At 49.8% G+C, this 27,146-nt stretch overlaps 2 protein-coding genes and 1 non-coding gene across 3 annotated transcripts; 1 reads left to right on the top strand and 2 right to left on the bottom strand.

The window, feature by feature from the left end:
* The first annotated feature begins 474 nt into the window (after nucleotides 1–474).
* Nucleotides 475–560, top strand: TRNAY-GUA. Its single transcript is given in 2 exon segments — nucleotides 475–511; nucleotides 525–560. It is a non-coding gene; the product is annotated as a tRNA-Tyr (tRNA).
* A 1,160-nt stretch (nucleotides 561–1,720) lies between these two features.
* Nucleotides 1,721–2,631, bottom strand: LOC120681322. Its single transcript, XM_039962827.1, has 2 exons — nucleotides 2,266–2,631; nucleotides 1,721–2,177 (listed from the first exon to the last, which is right to left on the bottom strand). The coding sequence occupies exons 1-2, from the start codon at nucleotides 2,629–2,631 to the stop codon at nucleotides 1,842–1,844; spliced, it is 702 nt and encodes a 233-aa protein (XP_039818761.1). The 3' UTR covers nucleotides 1,721–1,841.
* A 16,649-nt stretch (nucleotides 2,632–19,280) lies between these two features.
* Nucleotides 19,281–20,233, bottom strand: LOC120680619. The gene has a single exon (XM_039962119.1). It carries the CDS (start codon nucleotides 20,027–20,029, stop codon nucleotides 19,559–19,561), a length of 471 nt encoding a protein of 156 aa, XP_039818053.1. The 5' UTR covers nucleotides 20,030–20,233; the 3' UTR covers nucleotides 19,281–19,558.
* Nucleotides 20,234–27,146: the final 6,913 nt, after the last annotated feature.

The raw sequence follows: 27,146 nt of genomic DNA, 5'->3' as shown, positions 1-27,146 counted from the left end.
AGTTGGGCATGGCTCGGCCGGGGCGCCGCCGCATGTGCGTGCAGGACTGCAGGCGCATGGGGCCGACGGTTCCGTTCGGCCGTGGCGAGATGTGCGTGGCTGCGTCTGGCGCAACCGGCGCCCCCGGGAAGTCCGGCCGGGACCCAGCACGTCACGTGTCGGCGCGCCTGCCTTCTCTCGCCGCGCCGTTCACGATCGCTGCCGCGGGCCGCGGGTGCTGCAGAATAAGGGAATGCAAGGCGGCGTCCAGCCGGCGGGGGTGCGGCGCAGCGCCCCGGGCCGGCTCGCGTCCTTCCGCGGTTTTGGACAGCTGCGGGCTTGCTCGGCCGGCACGTTTGTTGTGGCTAGTAGCGCATGTTTGTTTGCTGTTTGATGCACAGATATCGCTTGGAACCGTGCAAAACAGAGCATAGAGTTCATAGAGCACACAAAGTATTCCATCAAATAATACTACATGAAAAATACGAGCACTAACCGACCTTAGCTCAGTTGGTAGAGCGGAGGACTGTAGTCGTTGCAGATAAATCCTTAGGTCGCTGGTTCGAATCCGGCAGGTCGGAATATATTTTTCATTTTCATTAATTTTTTTAGCTCGCGGCAACGGGCGTACACCGCGTAGAACACCATGCAGGTGAAGCCGATCCATCACCGCGCGCCACACGGCGCACGGCCAGGATCTCGCGCGCAGGCGCGCAGCCTCCACGGTCCACCGACCGAGCTGGGCACCGGCGAGAGGAACACGGCGGCGCAGCCAAGCAGCAGGACGGCAAACAGGACCAGCACTAGCACCGCGTACCGGCACCGCACGGCCCCGGGCGCGAGCCAGCCCGCAGGCCGCAGCTTCCGTTAAAACTTGGGTCCACCATGACCCCAGCAGCAATCATGGTCGCATTTGGCTGCCCTCGGGAGTGTCACAGCTCACACAGCACACTGCGCTCACGTCCGGTTGGTGGGGGAGCACTGAGGAGGGAAAGACACAAGCGCAAGCGTGCCCGGTGGGGAAATAAATAGTAGTATACCGAAGGCAACTTCCCGGGTATAGAGAATGAGCGAAATCAACAATACTTCCCGGGTATTTACAAAACTTGGGAGGGGGTCACTTTAATTTTGTTCAAGGAGAATAAAGTCTGCTTTTATTTGAAAGCCAAAAGGTTCGGTACAAGGAGTTACTGGGGGAAACCTCAAACCAGTTTGCAATAAGCAACGAAACACACATAAAAGAGCTAAGGGGATCACTCCACTTAGAGCAAATATTATGACCGGCTCAAAGTGGGCGAGATGTTACGTGGAGGGGAGAGAAAGCAGGAGAGAGAGAGCGAAGCGAGCGACTCACTACTCGCCGGCCTAAAGCGAGCGAAGAGCACTGTGATGTGATTCCATTGGCTGCAAGTCGCTGTCCCACCGCTGCGCTGTGCTCCGCTGCTGCCGTTCCACATTAAATGCTATCCACGCTGGACTCTCTTCCGTCGGCAGCGGGCGCAACTATTAGCGCTACTCTTACATGGCTGATCCGGTTCCCGAAGTAAACCAGAGTGAGTTGATGAGCAAACCCACACACACTGCGGCCTAAAGGCTCGGACTCAAACTCTGACAGCACTCCTACCTACTCCTTTTCCTTCAGTCTTCACACATTGGGTTTTGCAGGGTGGATGAATGTCGTGGACGCTGCGCTGTGCTCCGCTGCTGCCGTTCCACATTAAATGCTATCCACGCTGGACTCTCTTCCGTCGGCAGCGGGCGCAACTATTAGCGCTACTCTTACATGGCTGATCCGGTTCCCGAAGTAAACCAGAGTGAGTTGATGAGCAAACCCACACACACTGCGGCCTAAAGGCTCGGACTCAAACTCTGACAGCACTCCTACCTACTCCTTTTCCTTCAGTCTTCACACATTGGGTTTTGCAGGGTGGATGAATGTCGTGGACGCGTGCTAGGTGTTTGTTCATGTTCCCGTTGCCAAAATAGGCAGGACACCTTAGGGCCTTATCGCACTCGTGGCAAATCCCATAAAGCAAGGAAGGAGCCGCTGCTGACCCGGCCTCACCTTTGACATAAACTCTTGTCATGTGCTGCCAAATATACGACTCCCCGCTGTTGTGAGCACCGGATTTGGAGCACTTCGACGGTGGCGCTGCCTCTTTGCCCTCTTCGTACACTCTTCGAACCGCAATATCCTCCTGCGAGCAAGCCAAGCAAATCAGATCAGGCAAGGTTTGCGTGTAATGGTTGTGTAATTTTGGTATGGTTAGTGGGTTGTGCCCATACCCGGATCTGCATGGCACCTTCACCGCACGGCTTGAGCGCAACATATTCGTCGGCGAGCCAGTGCGTCCTCTTACCGCATTTCATGTACTCCAGCGTCCTCCACAGACCTAAGATATCTCCCGAGGCAGACGGATCACGGATCGCTTTGGCCTCTTTTTCTTTCCAGTAGCCTGCCTTCTTATCGCCGTCGTCCAGCTTTCCCTGGAACCTGGTGATATAGCTCTGTTTGGATGTTGGGGGTTCCTGTGGATCCCCGAAGAAGCCGCGGTACTTGCAGTCGCCATTGATGCGATTCTTGATCAAGTAGTCCGCTGCAGCATGGATGGACCGGGCAAATAATGGATCATCAATGCATTTCTGTTCCATTTTATCCAACAACTCGAGCAGTGCGGTAGCGTCGACGTGTCCCAAATGGAGCGCGCGGGCCCCGCGGATGCTGTGACAGACCCGCCGAGTTAAAACATTTAATTAAGCGTAACCGTCATCACCTGGCGCATTAGCTTAATTAAGTGTAACTTGACAGGCTGTTTCCAACCCACAGGCCGATCGAAACACACCAGAAGTCTCGCACGAAGGCGAGCGCAGTACCCAGCACAAAAAAAAATCTTACATAAACAGAAATAATATTAAGACTTTTACAAAATAGCTTAAATTTAAAATTTACAAAATAAAAGATAACAGCGGAAGAGAATCTAACTTACAGAGCATTTTTACTAGAGGATAAATAAAACGAACTAAATAAATCGAGAACTACCGAGACGTGAAGACATGGCGCCACATCGAGCCCACCGATGTGAAGCCTAGTTAGCTCCTATACCTGAAATAGGATAAACAACAAACCCTGACCAACTAATACTCAGTAAGACTTACCCGACTATTGGGTATACTTAGCCCATATATCTAAACATGTACGGCCTTTGACTAGTGGTTTGTTTTGCAGAAAGAGCGACTAAAGTAATTCTTTACTTTCACTATTTTAGCTTCAGGTTCTATATAAATTAACTCTCATTTAATATTTGCATAGACCCACTATAGAAATCATGGTGATGCAAACAAAAAATTATTCCATGTGCTCAATATTTTACATAAATATACATAACTCACATTCTAATATTTCGCTACGATGCAGCAAAGAGATCAAGGCCCCTCATGACCGCGAAACACGGCGAATCGATCCGATTTAACCTTGCAAGGTGGACCTAACCAACACGGCACGCAAAAGCCCCATCGGACCCCACGCACCAACATTTTCCCTCCCCGCCTCGAAGAACCAGCCCAACGACATATGGTCAGCCGAGCTCAACGTGAGACCACCAAAAGTAAACATATGCATCCAAATTCTCCGCGACTACTCGACTCACCCTAGGAGTTGGGTGCGGGTTCCTGTACTTTCGGAACAAAGCAGAACTCGGCTTACCGGTTTCGACTACCTCCTACTCCCGGTATGCGGTTAGTACAATTCAATCCCCGATCAGCACTGCCACAACAACCGGTCCTTAATCGACTCAGACGGGGCTAAGCCACCTAGGAACCCTGTCCTGCTGCCATACCTATCCATCATCCCCGCCCGGTCTCACATCTCCATATCCATTTCAATCCATTCCTCAAATATTGAAGTATAAAGATAATAATGTATCTCGCGAGTAACCGGTAATTACTCGGCTTCTAAAGTTTCCTGTGTCTCGCGAGTGACACGAAGTCACCCGACTTCTACCGGACTCTTTTAGCCTGTCACCACTATCGACCTAGACATACTAGTAAAAATTTAGGGAAACCTAGGGATCATGCAGCTAGGGTTCCAATCAATTCCTAATACGTAATGCACAAGTAATACATAAAATATATACATAGTGAAACATAATTTAAAATAATAGGACATGCACCGGGGTTTGACTGAGGGTACACTAAGTTAGTGTTAATTCTAGTAAGGAATTGGGCCCTTCCGACCATTGGGCCGGGTCTTCACGAATTCCTACTCAATCCTGCTTCGCCGATCCTGGGCTTCACGATCCATCTGTAGTCGATGTTCTCACCACGTACTCTATATGAATGCATATGAACTGCCAATTAATGCACATGAAATATGTAATGCAAACAAAATTTTACCACCACAAAAACAACTACCGACCGATTATAAACACTACGATTTACATATGATTACGCCTGTCAGACCTGACTCTACCGGTCAGACCGGTATACCAAACCGGTTAGACCGGTTATGACCGGTCAGACCGGTCCCTGCACCGGTCATACCGGCTGACCGAACATGATAGCAACAACACTCATCATGTATGTAACATTTTCGTCATTAACTCCATAAAATGATACCACTCAACTTACTATACGGCCTAGCATGAACCCTAGCAATATATCTTTAATATGAACTAACTAACTCGGCCTAGAGTAGAATAAATTCACTAAAGTAAACCATGAATACATCCTCGTGATAAGCAAAATCTAGTATAATGTAGCTACTGATACAGTGTTCTAATTTAATTTACAAGACTCTTCTCAAATATAAACTATTCCTTAATGCATAGACGTACTAACATATGGAGAAACCAACTAACATATCAAACTACGTTTTCTGGACGTGAAACTTTTATGGTGAACTACACATGCCTAAATTAAACTACTGCCTAGGTTTCATAATTTGTGGACTAATAGATTTGTCGAAACTAATTAAATAAGCCTAAAACACATTCTAAATCTTTAACGGGGCAAAAAGGTTATTTCACAATAATTAACATTTTTCCCTTGGAGATTTAGATCTAAACATTCAAATGGAACTACTTTTGTATTTTTAGAATTTTTCTTTAATTTATTAGGCAACCTACAAGTTTCGTCAAATGAATAAAAGGGGCACACACCGGTCAGACCGGTGCCTAATACCGGTCAGATCGGTTTCGGCTGAGCCGGACTGGCACAGGGCCACGGCCAACGGCACGGCGAGCAGCCCTTGCCGGCGGTGAGGCCGGACGGCGGCGGTGTGGGGCGGTGTAGCGGCAGCGTTGCTGGGCAAAGCCGGCGCACGCGGCGGCACAACGCAGGGGTGCTTGCACACGGCCCGCGGCAAACGGCAGCAAGGCGGCGGCGGCAACACCACGAACGAGCGCGGAAACTATGGGAACGCGCAAGAACGAGGATAGCACGAGAATCAGCACCTCACCTAGCTTCGATTTGAGCCGCTGGACGAAGAAAACAGTGGCCGGAGCTAGGAGTTCGACGTCGAGGTGGAGCTCGACGGCCATGGATGGCCGGCAGCCGGAGAACCTTTGTTTCCCGGCCGTGCGGCGGCCGGAGCTCGTCTCGGAGGGGTTGAGGAGGGAGCTTGGAAGGTGAGGGAGCTTCGGTTGGCGGCGATTTGAAGACGGTGGGGCGGAGGCCGGGGATTTGGCCGGCGGGAGCGAGCTGCTCGAGCTCGTTCGAGCTCTGCTCAAGGAAGAAGAAGGCCGAGGAGCTGAGCGTGAGAGAGAGAGGGAAAAATATCAGGCGGCCGTCTAGGGAGAGGGACGAGGACATTCGACGCCAGGGATGGCCGACGCGTGGCATCGCTCGCCGGCGACGATGCTCGACGCACGGCAACCGGCGCAACCGGTCTGACCGGCCGGCGACACCGATCGGACCGGTCGGAACATGGGGGTGTTACAATCCTACCCCCTTAAAAAAATCTCGTCCCGAGATTTAAGGAGAAAGCAAAGGGCCGAGGATTCACTTCTAAAAAGACTGTATAGAACTAACAAATGTTAGCCATCGTGCGCACTTGATTAAATGCAGTTCTGGATATCTAAAGAAAACTAAGGGAAACACTTGAAGGAAGAAAAAACTCTAACGAGGAATCAACTCCAAGTTGCTTATACGAGATCAATAGAAGCCTAACATCGATCGAATCAAATTCTTTTTGGTTGAGACCAGGAATTATTGAAGTATCAAGGAAAAGTTTTTGCCCAGGACTATTCTTACTCAATAATGTTTGTTAATTGAGTTGCATGATGCAAAATGCACATGTTGCTATGCACGTTAGTACACTATGACCCCCACAAACTCCCATATAAAACAACCCATTCACACTGTCATTCCCCGAGAGCCTACCCCCTTAAAGAATAAATGCAGCAGAAATCGATTCCAAATATTGCACAAAAGGAACGACGGCGTAGTTTTATCCACACGCACTTAAGCACCGGCGCGCTCCCAGGAGCACAATCGCGTGGCGGCCGCACACGCGAGGCCCTAGGTCCCGTCGCGGCACTATAGGTCGTGGGACAAATCTCCACCATATAAGAATCAATAATAGAAATCCGAATAACACGATTGAATACCAAGAGATTAATTTCCTAACTCTGCATGGCCCAACAATGCAATGCGATGTAATGCAATAAGGTGGTTCCCATGCAACAAACGTGCGACCTTATTTATGCAAGATGACTATAATGTCTGGGATCAAGTTCTTGATCTATTCATTTTCGTTTGAGCAAGAATGCAAGCAGAGCTATTTAAGATCTAGGAATCAAGGCGATTAGAAATTACCGAATATCAATATTAGAAGAACACTAGGATGTTTCTAGTCACTAAGAATGGTCAGGATGGTTGATCTTCGATTATTTGGATGAAAAACTTAGATACGAGAATATACGATCTCGACTTATCATTGACCAATGCGGAAGGTTTAGATCGAATAAAACGGTCATAGAACCACTTATGCTAGGGAAGGTTTCATTTAAGAATAATATCCTTTTCACAAACCTTGGGAAAAATGTCGATAGTAGTGGAAACAAAATTAAAGTAAAGAGAAGGTCTACAACTGCACTACACTACAGGCATAAAAATCTAACATGACCGGTCAGGCCGCCCACCAAACCGATCAGACCGACTACCACCAGTCAGACCGGTACTACAACCGGTCAGACCGGCTAACTAAATTATATAGACAGATTTGCACACTCAGCACCCAAGTGTGCAACCCCGATATCCATCCGCATCAAGGCGTGTGTACGCAGTGCAGCAGGGACAGAAGTCTACATGTGAGATGTGCATGGCGACGTTAAAATTGAGGTTGGTCAGTAGTAGAATATTTCCATGCTAGGATAATACGGAACGGTCATTGAGCCATGGGTTAGTGAATTTTTAGCCATTTGTCCTAAATGGTAGGCTAACAGGAAACAAAAAGTCTATGTTGGAAGGTATCAACGAGATCTATCAATGCTGACCGTTCTTCTTTTGTTATCATTTTTTTTTGAAACCGTCAACTTGTAGATAACTTGTAGAGCACTTAATCTGTCTAACCTTTGGATGCAGCATTATCCAAAAACTCCTAAGCAACATTTATTTATTTATTAAAAATCTTAAAATTATATCAGCAACCAACAACTTCATAAGTAGATGTTTGAATGAATTTCCAAATTTAAACATGTCAAAGTTTAAGATAATATAAATCATAACTCAAATTTTTATCCCTAGAAATTTTTTCCTCAAATTCAACCAGCACATTACTATACCTTTCTCATTAATGAGTTACTAAGGGAAAATACTCTTAGTTGGGAGATTTGAGCCACAAGCTACCAGCGAAGAATGTCGGAACATGTGTGATGTGCTAACAAGGTGAAAAGAACACACGCAAGTGCCAATACACAAAAATATTAAAATCAAGTGAGATGATATGAAGCATGCATAATCTATACGTTCTTACAAAAGAAAATTTTTGCCACTCAACTATGGCAATATACGAGATTATTGCGGTGGCACAATACGTACTCTCGCTATATACACTAGCAGTCTACTATGAATTTTTCCTACGTAAGCGGGGTTAGTGTACCTGCAGAAAAATCACATTATATAATATATATCTACATCCCAGAATACTAATTGCCTAGAAGTTAGTTGCTATTATATATCTAAACACCTGATATAACCTACACTATATAGGGCTTACGAACTAATTTCTCCTAATCCCTTGAGCGCAAAAAAAACGTATTTTTCTGAAACTCCTTTTTAGTTTGGAAACATAAAAATAATGATGCTGGTACCCCTGGTGCATTTCAGCTCTGATACCAGCTGTGACAGACCCGCCGAGTTAAAATACTTAATTAAGCGTAGCCGCCATCATCTGGCGCATTAGCTTAATTAAGTGTAACTTGACAGGCTGTTTTCAACCCACAGGCCGATCGAAACACACCAGAAGTCTCGCACGAAGGCGAGCGCAGTACCCAGCACAAAAAAAAATCTTACATAAATAGAAATAATATTAAGACTTTTACAAAACAGCTTAAATTTAAAATTTACAAAAGAAAAAATAACAGCGGAAGAGAATCTAACTTACAGAGCATTTTTAGTAGAGGATAAATAAAATGAACTAAATAAATCGAGAACTACCGAGACGTGAAGACATGGCGCCACATCGAGCCCACCGATGTGAAGCCTAGTTAGCTCCTATACCTGAAATAGGGTAAACAACAAACCCTGACCAGCTAATACTCAGCAAGTCTTACCCGACTATTGGGTATACTTAGCCCACATATCTAGACATGCACGACCTTTGGCTAGTGGTTTGTTTTGCAGAAAGAGTGACTAAAGTAATTCCTTACTTTCACTATTTTAGCTTCAGGTTCTATATAAATTAACTCTCATCTAATATTTGCATAGACCCACTATAGCAATCATGGTGATGCAAACAAAAATTTATTCCATGTGCTCAATATTTTACATAAATATACATAATTCACATTCTAATATTTTGCTACGATGCAGCAAAGAGATCAAGGCCCATCATGACCGCGAGACACGGCGAATCGATCCGATTTAACCTTGCAAGGTGGACCTAACCAACACGGCACGCAAAAGCCCCGTCGGACCCCAAGCACCAACCTTTCCCCTCCCCGCCTCGAACTACAGGAACCAGCCCAACGACATATGGTCAGCCGAGCTTAACGTGAGACCACCAAAAGTAAACATATGCATCCCAATTCTCCGCGACTACTCGACTCGCCCCAGGAGTTGGGTGCGGGTTCCTGTACTTTCGAAACAAAGCAGTACTCGGGTTACCGGTTTCGACTACCTCCTACTCCTGATATGCGGTTAGTACAATTCAATCCCCGATCAGCACTGCCACAACAACCGGTCCTTAATCGACTCAGACGGGGCTAAGGCACCCAGGAACCCTGTCCTGCTGCCATACCTATCCATCATCCCCGCCCGGTCTCACATCTCCATATCCATTTCAATCCATTTCACAAATATTGAAGTATAAAGATAATAATGTATCTCGCGAGTAACCGGCAATTACTCGGCTTCTAAAATTTCCTGTGTCTCGCGAGTGACACGAAGTCACCCGACTTCTACTGGACTCTTTTAGCCTGTCACCACTATCGACCTAGACATACTAGTAAAAATTTAGGGAAACCTAGGGATCATGCAGCTAGGGTTCCAATCAACTCCTAATACGTAATGCACAAGTAATAGATAAAACATATACATAGTGAAACATAATTTAAAATAATAGGACATGCACCGGGGCTTGCCTGAGGGTACACTAAGTTAGTATTAATTCTAGTAAGGCCTTGGGCCCTTCCGACCATTGGGCCGGGTCTTCACGAATTCCTACTCAATCCTGCTTCGCCATCCTGGGCTTCACGATCCATCGGTAGTCGATGTTCTCACCACGTACTCTATATGAATGCATATGAACTGCCAATTAATGCACATGAAATATGTAATGCAAACAGAATTTTACCAACACAAAAACAACTACCGACCGATTATAAACACTACGATTTACATATGATTACGCCTGTCAGACCTGACTCTACCAGTCAGACCGGTATACCAAACCGGTGAGACCGGTTATGACCGGTCAGACCGGTCCCTGCACCGGTCAGACCGGCTGACCAAACATGATAGCAACAACACTCATCATGTATGTAACATTTTCGTCATTAACTCCATAAAATGATACCACTCAACTTACTATACGGCCTAGCATGAACCCTAGCAATATATCTTTAATATGAACTAACTAACTCGGCCTAGAGTAGAATAAATTCACTAAAGTAAACCATGAATACATCCTCGTGATAAGCAAAATCTAGTATAATGTAGCTACTGATACAGTGTTCTAATTTAATTTACAAGACTCTTCTCAAATATAAACTATTCCTTAATGCATAGACGTACTAACATATGGAGAAACCAACTAACATATCAAACTACGTTTTCTGGACGTGTAACTTTAATGGTGAACTACACATGCCTAAATTAAACTACTGCCTAGGTTTCATAATTTTTGGACTAATAGATTTGTCGAAACTAATTAAATAAGCCTAAAACACATTCTAAATCTTTAACGGGGCAAAGAGGTTATTTCACAAGAATTAACATTTTTCCCTTGGAGATTTAAATCTAAACATTCAAATGGAACTACTTTTGTATTTTTAGAATTTTTCTTTAATTTATTAGGCAACCTACAAGTTTCGTCAAATGAATAAAAGGGGCACACACCGGTCAGACCGGTGCCTAATACCGGTTAGACCGGTTTCGGCTGAGCCGGACTGGCATAGGGCCACGGCCAACGGCACGGCGAGCAGCCCTCGCCGGCGGTGAGGCCGGACGGCGGCGGTACGGGGCGGTGTAGCGGCAGCGTTGCTGGGCAAAGCCGGCGCACGCGGCGGCACAACGCAGGGGCGCTTGCACACGGCCTGCGGCAAACGGCAGCAAGGCGGCGGCGGCAACACCACGAACGAGCGCGGAAACTATGGAAACGCGCAGGAACGAGGAGAGCACGAGAATCAGCACCTCACCTAGCTTCGATTTGAGCCGCTGGACGAAGAAAACGGTGGCCGGAGCTAGGAGTTCGACGTCGAGATTGAGCTCGACGGCCATGGATGGCCGGCAGCCGGAGAACCTTTGTTTCCCGGCCGTGCAGCGGCCGGAGCTCGTCTCGGAGGGGTTGAGGAGGGAGCTAGGGAGGTGAGGGAGCTTCGGTTGGCGGCGATTTGAAGACGGTGGGGCGGAGGCCGGGGATTTGGCCGGCGGGAGCGAGCTGCTCGAGCTCGTTCGAGCTCTGCTCGAGGAAGGAGAAGGCCGAGGAGCTGAGCGTGTGAGAGAGAGGGAAAAATATCAGGCGGCCATCTAGGGAGAGGGACGAGGACATTCGACGCCGGGGATGGCCAACGCGTGGCGTCGCTCGCCGGCGACGATGCTCGACGCACGGCAACCGGCGCAACCGGTATGACCGGCCGGCGACACCGGTCGGAACATGGGGGTGTTACAGATGCCGTCGTCCTCCAGTGAGCCGGGCTCGGGCACCGCACCGACCGTGGCGGTGGAAATGTCGGTGGTACAGCAGTGCTCGTGGCCGAGGAGGGATTGGTCGCCTTCCGTGTGTACATGACCTCCATGTAATGCTGGCAACTTATCTCCCACAGCCACATGGGGCGCGCCTGCCGAGGGAAGGAGACTATCACCCCCGAGCGAGCCAGACGCGGGCTGAACAATTTCAGCCACAGCTGCCGCGTCGGAGGCAAGCCCTGGAGAGGGGATGCCCTCCACTGGGATTTTCGATGGAGAGGGGAGGTCATCGGCATCCTTCACACCACCATCACCGGAATCATTCAGCATGGACAACACCCAATTCTCTAGATCGCCAAGGGTGGAGTGGGTGTGCGATGATCTCAAGAGGAGATCGGACATGGATTGATCATCTTCTGGATTGCCGACGGTGGGGTGGGGTTCTGATGGTGTCAAATGGAGATTGGACATGAATTGTTTGGTTTCCGTACCAGGGTTTGTCATCACAAACTGCAGATCCATTCCTAGCGGAACTCGCGGGGACAGAGAAATCCATGGATTGATCTCCTGGATTGCCAAGGGTGGATTGGGGGTGCGATGAAGCCATGGGGTGATCGGAAATGGATTGATGATCTCCTGGATTGCCGAGATTGGGGTGAGAGTGTGATGATAAGGGGAGATTGGACATGGTGGATTGATCGGTTTGCTTATCAGGCGTTGCCATCACAACTGCAGATCAACAATAATAATGGAATAAATGAACATTGAACTGGCTGTAGCAGCTATAATTACCATCTCAAATAAACTGTGACGAACTAACGACGTCAGCTAGTGGCAATCACAATTCACAAATACTATAGTGAAAAACAAACCTAACAAGCTACGAGCAGTACCAGCGGGCAATCACAAATAGAGCCAATTCGATTTAATCCTCATTCAACTCTATACTATCTGCGCTCTACTCTATACAATTTAGGCCCTGCACATCCTAGCAACAAGCTCTAAATCCTAACCATAACGAACAGTGGAGGATTCAAGAATAGAGAGAGAAGGCATACCACACAGATCCGGTGTTGACGAGGTCGGCGGCGTGCAAATCTCCGGTGAGGTCGCGTGGATATAGCTGGGCACTGGTCGAACCCGTGAGGTCGCGCGGCGGGCTGGCGGGCTAGCGAGACTGCGGGCTGTGGCGGCGTGCCGGTCGAGCTGGCGCCGGCGCCGGCGGGGCTGGTGGCGGTGGGCGGCGGCGGCCGGCCTGGTGCGCGCAGACCGGCAGGGGCTAGGGTTTGACTTTGGAAATCGATGCTGAATGCTTTGGTATGTGGCAGGCAGGAGTGGAGGTATTACTTATACAGTATACGAGTATACAGGCATGGGTAAGGCCCAACCCGCCTGGGTCAATGACCGATTGGCCCCACGCCTCTGGGTAACAGGTGACCCAGGCGACTTGGGTAAGGGGCTACCCGCTGTTTAATTTTTTTAAAAAAACAGGGGCAACCCGCGCTTTTCCACTGAAGGATTGGCCCCACGCCCATGGGTAACCGGCGACCCAGGCGATGGGTAAGGTGCAACCCGGCTGGCCACTGACGACCCAGGCGACTGCGTTGCCGGGTATTGATGCGGGTTGACTAAGCTCCAACTAATTACACGGGTTGGCCCCACCGCTGGGTAATTGGTGACCCATGCTGCCAACGGCCAAGCGACGCTGGGTAAGGCAAAACCCGGCCTGGGCCACTGACGGATTGACCCCACGGCCCACGCCTCCGGGTAGCTGCTGGTGACCCAACCATAAGCGCAACCTGGCCTGGCCGCTGATCGATGTACTTCTTTCAAAAAAAGGCCGTGCGACTGTGCTGGTTGATGTGCGGATTGATGAAGTTCCTGATCCATAGCTAGACATTCGCGAGGCACTAACCAGCATTTATTAAACCCTTTTCCTTTTTGGGGGGACAAATCTATTGCTCGTGTTTAAATTTGAACGCACAACACTACTGTCAGTCTTCCACTGATGAAAAAACTGGTGTTCCATGGTTTGTTCGGCTACCTATAATCTCTGTTCAAAATTGAAATAAGATAACTATGAACATGTTCAACTATATGCACACATAAAAAGTAAAGTAAATGCAGTGAGAGGGGTTGTACCGTTGTAGGCAGCGCTCAGTTACAAGTCAATTTTGGACACCATTTCATTTCAATCCACCCCGATTTAATATATATGGAACATATCAAGTGCAAATCGTGCAAACTCCAATCTAAACCATTGGGTCAACATCTAAGAGACTTGGAGAGATTGGGTAATTTTACAATTAACCACCCGCTCTTGGATTGTTTAATCACATTTTCGCAAATTCCCCCTCCCACTCCCTCTGCGCCCCCCCCCGTCTCGAGTAACCGTTCAATCTTTCACATAACAGACCCTAATAAAAATTTAAAAAAAAAAACACAACCCAACCCCCAGCTTCCAGGGACACCTCAACGTCGTCATCGCACTCGACGGATGGCCTCCACCCCTGGGTAATTGGTGACCCATGCGGCCATGCGACGTTGAGTAAGGCGCAACCCGCCTGGGCCACTGACAGATTGACCCCACGCCTACGGGTACCTGGTGACCCAGCCGTCGCCGGGTAAGGCACAACCCGCCTGGCCGCTGATCGATTGGCCCCACGCCTTCGGGTAATTCGTGACCCGATCTGTACTTCTTCAAAGCCGTTCAACGTATATATAGCCCTCTCCCTGCCGTCAAACCCCAAGAAACCAGCTTCACGCACGCACCGTACAGTTACACCACCGTATCCACGCACTCAAACCACTGCGTCACAAGATCAATGGCGTTCCCGGCTCATCTGGTAGCCATCATCGCCGGAGCCGGCCACGACGTGACCACGGCGGCGGCCGCGCTGATGATCGGCGGCGCTTTCCTCGGCTCGTCGGGCCTCGCGCTGGCCATCTTCAAGGCGCCGCCGTCAGCTGCTTCCGGCAGCCCATTTCAGGTGCCCGGGTACGCCTACTACGGCTTCCTAGCCGGCACGGCGCTGTTCGGGCTCGCGGAGGCCTCGTTCGGGTTCTGGGCCGTAGCCCGCGTTTCTTCTGTGGGTTTCCATCCTGCCACTGTGCGTCGTCGTGGCCCTTGGAAGCCTTGCGTTCGTCGCGTAGTTCGTCGTCTTGTTGATTTGGATGTGGGCTTCTTCCTGCTGTACGCTCGTTTGGTTCGACCTCCCTGGCCCAACAGAGTAGATGGGCTAGGATTCGACTGGGCCGTCCTAACAAGGCCGTGGTGTGGTCTTCTTTTTTTATTTTTGGTTTCGACAAGTGGTGTGGTATGTTGTAATTAAAAAAAAAGTGGTGTGGTATGTCCGTTGTATGTGACAGTGAGTTTGTCAATCTCAGATATGATAGTCTAATCCCTTCTTAGGGATACGGTTTGTATTCATGTATTTTATAGGGTATGTGTTATTTGAGCATATGTATTTGTAATTTGTTTCGAAAACGTACGTGAGCATGCTATTGCTCAAACAATATAATCAAACCACACTACTAGTACTTTATCTTGTAGAAACAACTCATAACTATTGTGCTCCTCAGTGTCCCAATCACTAAAGTTTGTAGTATATGAAGTTTAATTTATTTAGTAGCCTGCAGCAGAACCCTGTACTGTAAAAGGACCGTTCTGAAAACCCAAAAGGAAGGAATTTTCAGAGCCGTGGCCAAATCGAACGAGACCATGCCACATGAGGATCGGTCTTGCCGGCCGCAGAGACAATAGCGACGCAATTGCGTTGCAAGAGACGAGGTGAGCCGTGAGCATCAGTTTTCTCTCCGATCCTCCGCTGCGCTGCTGTGCGCAAGTGGAGGTGTAGCCGTCCACACTCGCCACTCGTCTGCAGCAGTACTTACTATGCACGAGCACGATCCGAGGATGGCCGTGCTCACGCGCTCGCTCATCACGCCGCGACACGGTGGTAACCTACACCTTGGTGGCGTCCGGCCCGGCCGGCGCTTGGGTTGGGTCCCTTGCGGTCTCACGCGCTGGACCAGTCAGCTCTGAGCCGCTGCGGGGCAGCCGGCCTTGTGCGCCACTCCTACGCCGCCTCCGGGTGGCCAGCTCATCAGCCGCGCTCCGCACGCTGCCGCAGCTTGTGCTTGGCGGCCGCTGACCACGCCGCCTGCCCCGGTTGGTTCGGCGCAGTGGTTGTTGGGTTCGCCGCCCGCGCGCGATTCACAATTGTTTTCTTCATTTTCAAAAAAAACAATCATTTTCGCAGGGGTATCCATCATGCACGTCCCCCCAGCACCACCAGGAAGTTCACTGCGTGCCGATGCATGGCAACGGCGGCGGCCGTCGCGTGCGATGCGACAGAGAACCTTCCTTTTCGCCAACTGCCGGCTGCAGGTATCTATCATGCCAGATGGTCTCAACTCTGACTAGAAGTTCGTAATAGGTCTCAACTCTGACGAGTCCAGCAGTAACATTCCCCCGCAACTCACGTCCGGGTCGAGTAAAATCCTTTCAGCTCTGCTGGACTCACGGCCTCTTCCTTCAGACCACTGTCAGCAAGGTTTCTCAGAAAGTTGCGCGACGCAGTGTCCTTTTTTTTCCGGGACCTGACGGTGGTTTTCAGGCCTAGTGGACGGACGGAGAGACACGTAGGATGCTATGAAGAGGAAAATCTGGGTCGGACGATGACTGGTCGGAAAGTGTGGGCAGGATGCCAGGATCCGAGTGGGCCGTCCTAACAAGGCCGTGGTGTGGTGGTCTTCTTCTTTTTTTATTTCTTTGGTGAAGTAGTGTGGTGTGTCTGTTGTGTGTGACGGTGAGCGTGTCGATCTCAATTCTCAAGATATGGTAGCCTAATCTCTTCATAGAGATATGGTTCGCATGCGTGCATCCACAAAGGGTGATTGTATTATTTCAGCGTCTGTATATGTGGGCATGTTTGCTTGGGACCCTGGGAAAGCTGTCTGGCTCAGGCATGATTGTCTAGATTTTCGTAGCCTGGGGTTGGATGGTGCTGCCTGGTCGATGAGCTGCCTGGTAGGCAGCAACCAAACAGGCCATGTATGTGTTTTGGAAACTTAAATGAGCTCGTCGTTGTTGAAACAATCAAGCAACACCACCAGTAGTTGGTCCTATCGAGTGGAGACGACCAAGTACTATTGTGCTCGTCAATGTCCCAATCTCCAAAATTGGTATCCCAACCGACACGCCCTACCTTTGAGAATTGACATTCGCAGGTCAAAGCGTGCAGTTTGTAAACAAGAATCGCCTGCCTTGCACACGGCAGCTCGGAGGTGCTCGTGCTCCCCATCCGTATCAGCGACCTGTCTGAAAACCCAAGGAATTTTTCAGAGCTAGCTGTGGCCAAATCTAACGAGACCATGCCGCACGACTGCACGAAGACCTGCCGGCCGAAGAGGCAGTACCGACGCAATCGCGCTGCTGCCGGTTGCAAGAGACGACGCAGTGAGCGGATTCGCGGCTCTCCCCAACCCGATCACCGCAACCGCAACCAAGTGATGTCATGCCACCATGCTCGTGTGGGCAGCGGTGCTCCGCACGCGGCACGTACGCTGTTACAGCTGGGAGTACGTAGGCAAAGCATGACCCGCACGGGGGAAGCGCATGTCCTACGCGGCTACGCTACGGCTGCCCTCACGCTCAGCGCGGCCGTCGACTTGTTTTTTTACAAAGAAGAGGACGGCACATTGAACGGACGAACAGTCAGGTGGAAGCGAAAAGCTGATGAAGTGATGAGTTCGATGTACCGGCCACGCCGGATCCGATCATTTTCGCAGTGGTATCCATCATGCCTGCCGCCCACCAGGAAAGTGCCTGCGGATGCATAGGAACGGCGGCGATCGTCGCGTGCGATGCGACAGGCGGACAGGGAACTCTACTTTAGTCCTTTCCAAGTGTAGAGTCTGACCAGGATCATGTCAAGTGGTCTCGACTCTAAAAATATCATCAACGCTTTCTAAGGCTGTGCCTGCCGTTGCCAAGTTCAGTAGCCTGGACCCTGGAGCCCTTTAATCTCTGAAACCCCAAACAAATGTATTCCTTGTCGTCCTCGTCTAGAAGACTACCAGTACCACTAGTCCAGAGCAGGATGATCACCAAGCACCAACGTCGTAATTGCGCAGCTATGCTTGAATAACGTTAACGTGTGGCAGCACGAAAATACTACGAGTATTTCTTTTCATCGAAACAAAGCCAAAGGACAACGAGTCCGTTCTACCTTCGTTCCAAGAGAGTCAGCCAAGCACACGTCCCCCCCCCCCCCCCCGGCAAAAAATTCTGTGCGGCACTGCGGCGGTGCCGCACAGAGCTTCTTGTGCGACACCGCCCAGGATTACGCCGCGTGGCCTTCCGAGCGATCGCGACGTCCGCGGCCGCGGGAGCTGCGCGCCGCTTCGGAGCCGCCCGCTCCCTGCGATGCAGCCGCGCAGAAAAAAGCCGAGCGCCGGATTGGATCGAGCCGGTGCTGCGATGGAGCCGTCGGATATAAGCACAATCATCATCCACTGAAATTTGAGAGTACCAAATACAGAGATATACTCTGTCTGTTCGACGTCATACAGAGATGCTTGTCCATCATAAGGTTGCTGGCTTGTTCGAGGCGTTGAAGCTTGCTGGTTTTGCTTCAGAGTTCAGACGGCGGATTTGTCGCACGGCTCAAGGATGAAGAACGACCCCTGGCGTCGTGAGGGGATTGGCTTCAGCGATATTGCGGGGGACAAACTTCCGGTGGCCCCATCGCCCCCCCCCCCCCCCCCTTGCGGGCTACATCGTACTACTAATCAGGTTAGATTCACAGAGCATCCTCTGCTTCTTGGTCAGATTTAGTCATATAGCTTACGTAACACCAAACAAGGCAACGCCCGAATTTTCTAATTCCAGGGACAGCAACTGCAGATTAAAGGCCGTGTTCAGTTGGAGCATGTAAAAATTTGCATGTAAACTTTTGATGCTTTGACCACTAATTAAGAGTATTAAATGAAGTCTAATCACAAAATCAACTCAACAATCACAGTACTGTAGCAGTACTGTAGCTAATGATGTCTTTGACCGTACGATTAGAAAAATGATTAGGTGCAGTTACTGTAGTATTACTATAGCCAATCATGGTGGAGTTTGACTTATTAGATTTGTCTCGAAAAGTTATACCCATCCATGAAAAAATTTTGCAAATAAACTTCGTTTAGTACTCCATACATACATTCATCTTTTTGTGTAAAATTTTACTGAACATGGCAAACTTTCGTAACGGCGTGCAGACTTCGGGGAAAAGAAATGATCACACGAATTCTTTTTTCCAACCAACGACGCCGAATGGCTGATGATGCCTCCGACGATTTCACGGCAGCTGCAGGGTGCACTGTCCACAGCAGGGTGCCACTATCAACCTGACACGACAGGGTCCAACTTCCAAGGGGACCGGCGATGGGGTGTGTTTTCGCGAAAAAGTTCGTGAAAAAATTGTTGTAGCACGTTTTGATTTTATTTGGTAATTATTGTCCAACTATAAAGTAATTAGTCTCAAAAGATTCTTCTCGTCATTTACAACCAAACTATGCAATTAGTTATATTTTTTAGCTATATTTAATATTCTATATATGTATCGTAAGATTCGATGTGATGTGCGTCAGTAAAAAATTTTGGGAATTTTTCGCGGAACTAAACACAGCCACATGATTTTTTTTGTTCGATCAGGCATACAGATTGGGATGCATAGTAGGTTGCGGTTTGCCCGTTATTAAAATGTGCAGCTGCATTCATCTGAATTAATTACAGACACGGGTTTACATTACATGGCGTGTGAGCAACTGAACATTAAAAAAAAAGTACTATACTGTACATGTGGAACTGTGAATCTACGATCGACTCTAGACCAATACAAATTACAAAGCAAGATCAGATAAAGCTGCTAATCTTCAGACTTCAGAGGCTCCAAATAAGTCAAGACAGAGTCTTGAACCTTCCAAACCTTTGAATTGACAACGACGCGTGCAGTGCCGATCACGGTAGCATGGCGTCCACCTCCCCGCCGTAAAGCTCTCCTTCCACAGCCGCCGGCCGGGAACCCCTTCCCGCGAGCACGGACATGTTCACAGTCCACACTCCCGCCACGAACACCAGGAAGAACAGGAAGCAGCGGACGACCTTGCCCACCGACACCGACGCCGGTTCCTTCCACGCGTCGCCGACCACGCACCCCGCGTAGAACACAACGCCCGCGAAGCCGACCCATCGCGGTCCCCCGGCAGCCTCCGCGGGCCGCCGCCCGAGCCGGGCAACCGCGCGGCGCGCCGGGGAGAGGAGCACGGCGGCGCAGCCGAGCAGCAGGGCGGAAAACAGGGCCAGCACGAGGTCAACGTACCTGCGGTCCACGGCGGCGGGCGCGGGGAAGAGCACGAGCACGAGCGCGGACGCCGCGGCGAGCGCCACGAGCGCCCCCGACCGGCGCATGGCCTCCTCGGGCCACGGCATTGCGCTCCGGCTCCGGCAGACGAGGAGGGAGTGCCGGCCAGAGAGTCCGTCTGCCTCCCCCTCCCCCTCCCGGCTCCCCCTCGTACCAACTATTTGAAGACCTTGACTCCTTGAGGTGAAAAATAGGAGCACGCAAACTCGAAAGGGGGAAAAAAGAAAAAAAGAAAAACAAAGCCCCGTCGGCCGTCGCGGTGGATGATGACAGCTCTAAGTGTCGTTTGGATGGAGTGATGGAGATAAGCTATGGACAAGAGGATGAGGACAAGATCAAGATTAACTAAGCACCCCGTGTTTCTGGGTACACACTGGTCGCCTCGTCGCCGCCGGTGGAAGCTGCACGACCGTCGGTCCCCGGAGGAGGAGGTACGGTCGACGAACCTGTGCTCGCACGTGCAGTGCAGCCTTACGGAAGCCCATCCGCTGCATCTGCAGGCTGCAATGCAAGCCCGACGCAAGACATCCGGCAGCGGCACTGCATCCCCAGAACAGAACAGAACAGAACAGAACTCGGTTGCTAGTATAGTGAGCTCTGAGCTCGATCAAAATTACTCCTAGCCTGCAGCGCTATGGTGCACGTAACGTACCGAAGTTCTTTCAGAATAGGTAGTCGTTGTTGCACGCGTCACCATGAACACGAGAGATTAGGAGGGCAGAGAAGTCACTAGTTCCGGCGGCGAAACAGCTGCGGCCCGGGAAAAATGCCCTTGAACCAATGTGATTCCACGCCGGTCGCCGCAAGATGATTCCCCCCGCCCGCGGGAGTGACAAGAAAGAAAAATGCCAATCTCCACGTGGACAAAGAAGTTACTTGGAGATGAATAGCCCCGGTCCTGTTTGAACAATTAGATAGAGCTAAAAGAATAAACTGACCCCAAAACCAGTACTAATGACCGAACCAAAACCGCTGTTTATTTCGCCAAAACCGTGGGTACGATGACGTGTGAAATCTGGTTGTGCTGGCAGCTCGCTGTCCTCTCTAGGACGTCATCTCTCACGTCGCATGCACGGGAGAAAAATTCTCTGCGGCGGTGCCGCACCTCGCCTCTGGTGCGACATCGCCCAGGATGTCAACACGTGTCCAGCGGGGCCATCGGGTGCAGGCCCATCTGCTCGACGCCATCTGGTGCCCAACCATTGGCCAAACTACACTTGTCCTTTCCACGTCGTCTCAATATTTGTTTCGACGGTTAATTAACACGGGAAGTCGGGAGAAGACGAAGCACGCATCCTATATTCAATACCATACCAACACCTTGCGCCCACCGCCGGCTCTATATATATATACCATGACGTCCCCGAGCGATTCATCTCGTTTGTTAAAAAGAAAAAAGAAAACTCCTTGTTGAATAGGAGTTTTAGTGTGAGAACATGCAGCTCCTAGTTTCATCATTTGTGCAATTATTTTTGTTAATACATGGTGCAAAAGAGTGTTTAGGCATATGGCAGTCTGAAATAGGAGTTGTTTCCAATATTCTGTAACTTGAGGGGGGTTTCTATAATGTTGCCAAACCAGCCCCAAAACCAACCCGAGCCTATTTTTTTTCTCGCTTGTTCATGGTAGAGGAGGAGCTAGGGTTAGGAGATGAGAGGGGAGGTTTTCGATCTACCAAATCCATCCATTAGGAAGTGAAATTTGTGGAGGATTTGGAGTCTCCCCAACTTTGTTTGCTCCCATCTCATCATCTTTATAGTGGATTTTTTTGCTCTCCGTCGTTCCTAGTTTTTCCCAGCAAGAGGTTTCCCGCATGCAGAGTACTTTCTACCGGCCTAGATCAAATCAAGCATCCCTTTTCCGACGGAAATGCGCTCAGAGTTTCGGTCACAAGCAGAGAAATTGGACGCTGCATCATCCTCTGTTCCACAAATTGGACGCTGCATCATCCTCTGTTCCGCGCAAATCTAGAGAGACAAAACTAATCTGAGAAGCATCGTGTGGGGGCAAGTCGATGGGCTCGCTCACCACGGCTCTCCCAAGCTTGAACGACAAGGCCATGGCGATGGCAGGCGCTTGGACTTGTCTGGACAAAACTAAATCTTTGACGGCCAGCTCCCCCGGCTCGACGACTGGCCGCCTGATCTCCGGCCGCGGTGCCTCGACCTCCTCGACCATGTTGGCGTTCGGCTTCACTTGGCGGGCGCGGGGCGGGGCGGGGGGCCCTTGCGCTTTCACCCGTGTGCTGATTAGCCGCCGATGTTGTTGAATGGGGCGGTCGGGCAGCCGCGCTCCGCACGCGACAGCACTCGCGGCCACGGCCGCTGCCCATGTCGTCGTGCGTTTGTTAGGCTATCCGCACGTGTGTTCCTCTATATCCATCCTCTAAATAGAATATTTCTACCTGGTCATTGAGATTTTCTTCTCTATCCTTATTTCTCCTGCACTCATTTATACTCAATATCTCTCCTCTATATCCCAATCATCAACATTTTTTACTCAAATATATCCTCTATAGTCACTGCAAGTGGGACCCACCCCATCCACTCCTCCACGTCTCTCTCCTGCACCTCTCTCCTTCCCTGCTTCTCCTCCGCCCGACCTCCCTGGACCAGCGGCCCTCCCCGTGCCCGACCTTCCCGGCGGCCGAGCTCGCCGCCCCCGTCCACGCTCCTCGCCTCCGCGGCCGAGCTCGCCGCCGCCGTCATCCGGAACTGGGATGTCGCCGCACCATGGCCGCCGAGATGTCGGAGGCCAGCACGTCCGCGCCCTCCGCCGCCAGCGGGATGGACAGCGACCCCGTCCCGCACCCAGTCGGACTCGTGCGCGCTCTGCTCGTTCATCCTCGAGGAACGCCATGGCCCGGTGGAGCACGCCGGTGACCCGGTGCACAGCTGTGGTGTGCTTGCCGCCGCCCTCCGAGCCCTTGCCGAGCGCGGACGCGAGCGCTGCGATGCGCGTGATGGACATCTGACCACGGCGGCGCGGGGCGGAGCTACCCGCGGCGGAGCGGCCCGCGCGCGGCGCGGCCAAGCAGAGTGGCTCCGGCGCGAGTGGGTGGCCGGCGCGCGGTGCGGCCGAGCGGAGCAGCTACGGCCCCGCCGAGCGGCCGCGGCGGGGCGGCTCGCATGCGACGTGGCAGAGCGGATTGGCTGCGGGGCGCGGCGGAGGCAGGCGCCGGCGACGAGCGGTGGCGGAGGCGTACTCGGCGCGTGGTTCCCGCGCCGAAGCAGGCGGAGCGCAGGCCGGGGGCGGCCTCGGAGGCGGCGGCGTAGCGGGACGACGGCGGCGGCGGAGGCGGCCTGCGCGAGGCGTTGCGGCCCGGCGCGACCGGCCTTCGCGGCGGCGGCCATGGCGGGGAGGTGGCCTGCGCGCGGCCGACCTTCGCGGCTACGGTCATGGCGGGGAGGCGGCTCGGCAGACGCGGACGGTGGCGGGCGCAGCGAGAACAGACGGCGGCGCTGTGGCGAACCCCGTGCCACGCTGACTCGTACAGGACCAATGGGAAGGGCGCTAGATTAACAGGATGGAGGCCCATCCGCTGCCATCGCGTACTCGATACAGGGCACCACTGCGGCGGTTTGGTCCGGTATCCGGTACTGCAGTACCAGATGCAGGCCCCGGGTGCAGGCAGCCTTAAGAGCAAGGTTTATAAAGTTGTTAGGATTAAAACTAACAAAACTTAGCACTGACTTGCTTAACCAGGATCACTAATCCAAAGTAGATCATTCCAAGTACATTAACTAATGCGGAATCAAATGTTCGGTCTATACCAGCGGTAGTGGTGTCCATGGCGCTGGTGGAAGTAGGTGTAGTCGTGACGGCATCGGGGATGTAGCGCAGATGTCCTTGAGCGTCCTTTCGGGGTAGCGGTGGCCTTCAGGTCGCCACCGGCATTGCCCCGGGGGTGGAACTCGCGCTTCTGAGCCTTCCAGTGTTCTGAATGATCGGTGGATGGTGGAAATGATTAGGTTACTAACCCTGAGGTTGAACCCCTCTTATTTATAGACACTGTAGGCCCAGGGCCGAGCCCAATGGACTTAGATTTGCCTCCTGATCAAGGCATTTGCGGATAGGTTCTGTTGAACCGATCCCTAAACTAACGGGATGATATATCCCTCTTTTCTGTTGTTTCTGTTGTTGACAGAGGTCAAACAAAACAAAACCAACATTTCCCCCCTTGACCGAAGGTCAACAACTTATTCTTAACTTAAACATAACATTTATTATGTCACTAACTCATACTTAAACTAAAATCCATCCTCCGTAAATCAGCAAGTACCAGACCAATGCATCGTCAGCAGCACAACGACATACTAGGACAACATTACCCATAGTCTTACTGAAAAACTTTGTCAGGATTCTTATTCTTATTTGGGGAAATATTAATAGCCCTGAACCAGGACCTGATCAAAAGTATCAACCAAACCCATACCTAGGACATGTTTCAGAAAGAGGGATGGTGATAAACCTTTTGTGAGCGGATCCGCAATGTTTGTTGTAGTACTTATATGCTCAATCTTAATTGTGCGGTTCCAGTTTCTATCTTTCACGACACGATATTTGAGTGCTTAGAAGCACCAGACAACTTATCGTTTGCGCAAAAGAATACTTCAGATTGATTATCACAGTGCATTGTGATAGGTCTCGAGATACTATCCACAACTCTTAATGCCGGAATAAAATTCTTAAGCCACACTGCCTGTCCTGTTGCATCATAACATGCCACAAATTAAGCTTGCATCGTAGATGCAGCTGTTACACCTTGCTTACCACTTCTCCATGAAATTGCTCCCCCTGCCAGAGTGAAGATATATCCAGAAGTGGATTTTCTATCATCTTCATCACCAGCAAGATCAGCATCAGTGTAACATACAACCTCAAGATTGTCTGTCCTCTTATATAAGAGCATGTAATCTTTGGTGTCTTGGCAATATCTTAACGCCTTCTTGACACTTACCCAGTGAGCCCATCCTAGATTTGACTGATATCTACTAAAAACTCCGGTTGCAAATGCCAAGTCTGGACGCATACAGACTTGTGCATACACCAGACTTTCGACATCTGATGCATAAGGAACATTGTTCATTCTTTCTCTTTCTAAGTCATTCTTAGGGCATTGCGCTTGACTAAACTTATCGCCCTTTTGAATAGGAACAGATGAAGTGTTGCACTTATCCATGTTATATCTCTTAAATATTTTCTCAATATAAGATGTCTGAGATAATCCTAGTACTCCTTGGGCTCTATCTCGGTGTATCTTAATGCCAAGGACATATGAGGCATCACCAAGATCCTTCGTATCAAAATTGGATGAAAGGAAATTCTTAGTCTCATACAACATGTTCTTATCGTTACACGCTAATAATATGTCATCCACATACAGTACTAGAATTATTAATTTTCCACCCTTAACTTTGACGTAGATACAGCTATCCACATCATTCTCCTTAAATCCGAATTTCTTAATGACCTCATCGAATTTAAGGTTCCACTGCCTGGACGCTTGCTTAAGTCCATAAATGGATTTCTTTAATTTGCATCCCATATGCTCTTTACCCATTATGGCAAAACCTTCTGGCTGTGCCATAAAGATTGTTTCATTTAAGTCTCCATTTAAGAATGCAGTCTTAACATCCATCTGATGTAGCTCCATATCAAAATGGGCTACTAATGCCATAACGACTCTAAAAAAATCTTTGGTAGACACAGGAGAAAAGGTCTCATTATAATCAATTCCTTCCTTTTGTGTAAGCCTTTTTGCTACGAGCTTAGCTTTGAATCGTTCGACCTTCCCTTTAGAATCACGTTTGGTTTTGTAGACCCACTTACAGCCTACTAGTTTGACTCCATCGGGAATTTCTACTAAATCCCATATTTTATTAATACTCATAGACCTTAATTCATCTTCCATGGCTTCAATCCATTTAGTGGGATTCTCACTTGACACTACCTGTCTGAATGTGGCAGGGTCACTTATATTCCCGATATCATATACATCCTCACTTAAGTATGTCTCATAATAATAAGAAATAGCTGATCTCATTGCCCGTTGCGACCTTCTTACTGGTTCAATCGCAACTGGTTGAGGAATAGGTTGAGGAATTGGATCTTGTGGTGCAGGTTGCACCTATTTCCCAACCATTTGCTCCATATTCTCCTGCTGAACAACAGTAGAAGGCATGGCACCATTTACCTGAACTGGAGGAATTACTGGTGGTACAAACTGATATACATCTGTAGGCTCTTGAACTACTAGATCAGGAAGCTCAACCCGTAGTTCTTCGAGACTCACTTCCCTCCGTGGAAAACTCCCACTAACTCCTGAGCCCTCTAGGAATACAGCCTGTCTGGTTTCTACGAACTTAGTGTGACGACCAGGACAGTATAATATGTACCCCTTAGACTTTTCTGTGTATCCAATGAAGTGGCAGCTTACCGTCTTAGAATCTAATTTCTTTTGCTGTGGATCAAATAATTTAGCCTCAGCAGGACAGCCCCACACTTTTAAATAATTAATTGACGGTTTCCCCCCATCCCACAGCTCAAAGGGTGTCTTGGGAACTGACTTAGACGGAACCCGATTAAGTATGTGAGCAGCTGTTTTTAATGCTTCCATCCACAGCTCCACAGGCAAACTAGAATAACTGAGCATGCTCTGTACCATGTCAAGCAGTGTACGGTTGCGTCGCTCAGCGACTCCATTTTGTTGTGGTTCGCCTGGCATAGAGTATTGCGCTCTAATGTCATTTTCTTCTAAGTACTTAGCGAATGGTCCCTTAATCTGGCCATATTGAGCGTGTTTCCCATAATATTCACCTCCCCGGTCTGATCTTACAATTTTAATAGAAGTGTTGTGCTGTTTCTCAACTTTCACCTTATAAATCTTAAATATTTCTAAAGCGTCTGAACACTTTTGGATGGGGGTAAATGTGTCCATAACAGGAATAATCATCAGTAAAAGTTATAAAAGAGTCATAACCGTCTACCGATGTTACTGAGAGAGGGTCACAGATATCTGTGTGAATTATTTCTAATACGCCCGTACTTCTAGTCGCTCCTTTTTTAATAGTCTTAGCATATTTTCCCTTAATGCAGTCGATGCACTGCTCTGAATCTGAAAAGTTTAACTCATGAAGTATCTCATCTTTAATGAGACGATCCATTCTCCCCCTCGAAATGTGG

The sequence above is a fragment of the Panicum virgatum genome, chromosome 7N, assembly GCF_016808335.1.
Source record: "Panicum virgatum strain AP13 chromosome 7N, P.virgatum_v5, whole genome shotgun sequence".
Classification (NCBI taxonomy): domain Eukaryota; kingdom Viridiplantae; phylum Streptophyta; class Magnoliopsida; order Poales; family Poaceae; genus Panicum; species Panicum virgatum.
This window is presented reverse-complemented; position numbering and strand designations above follow the sequence as displayed.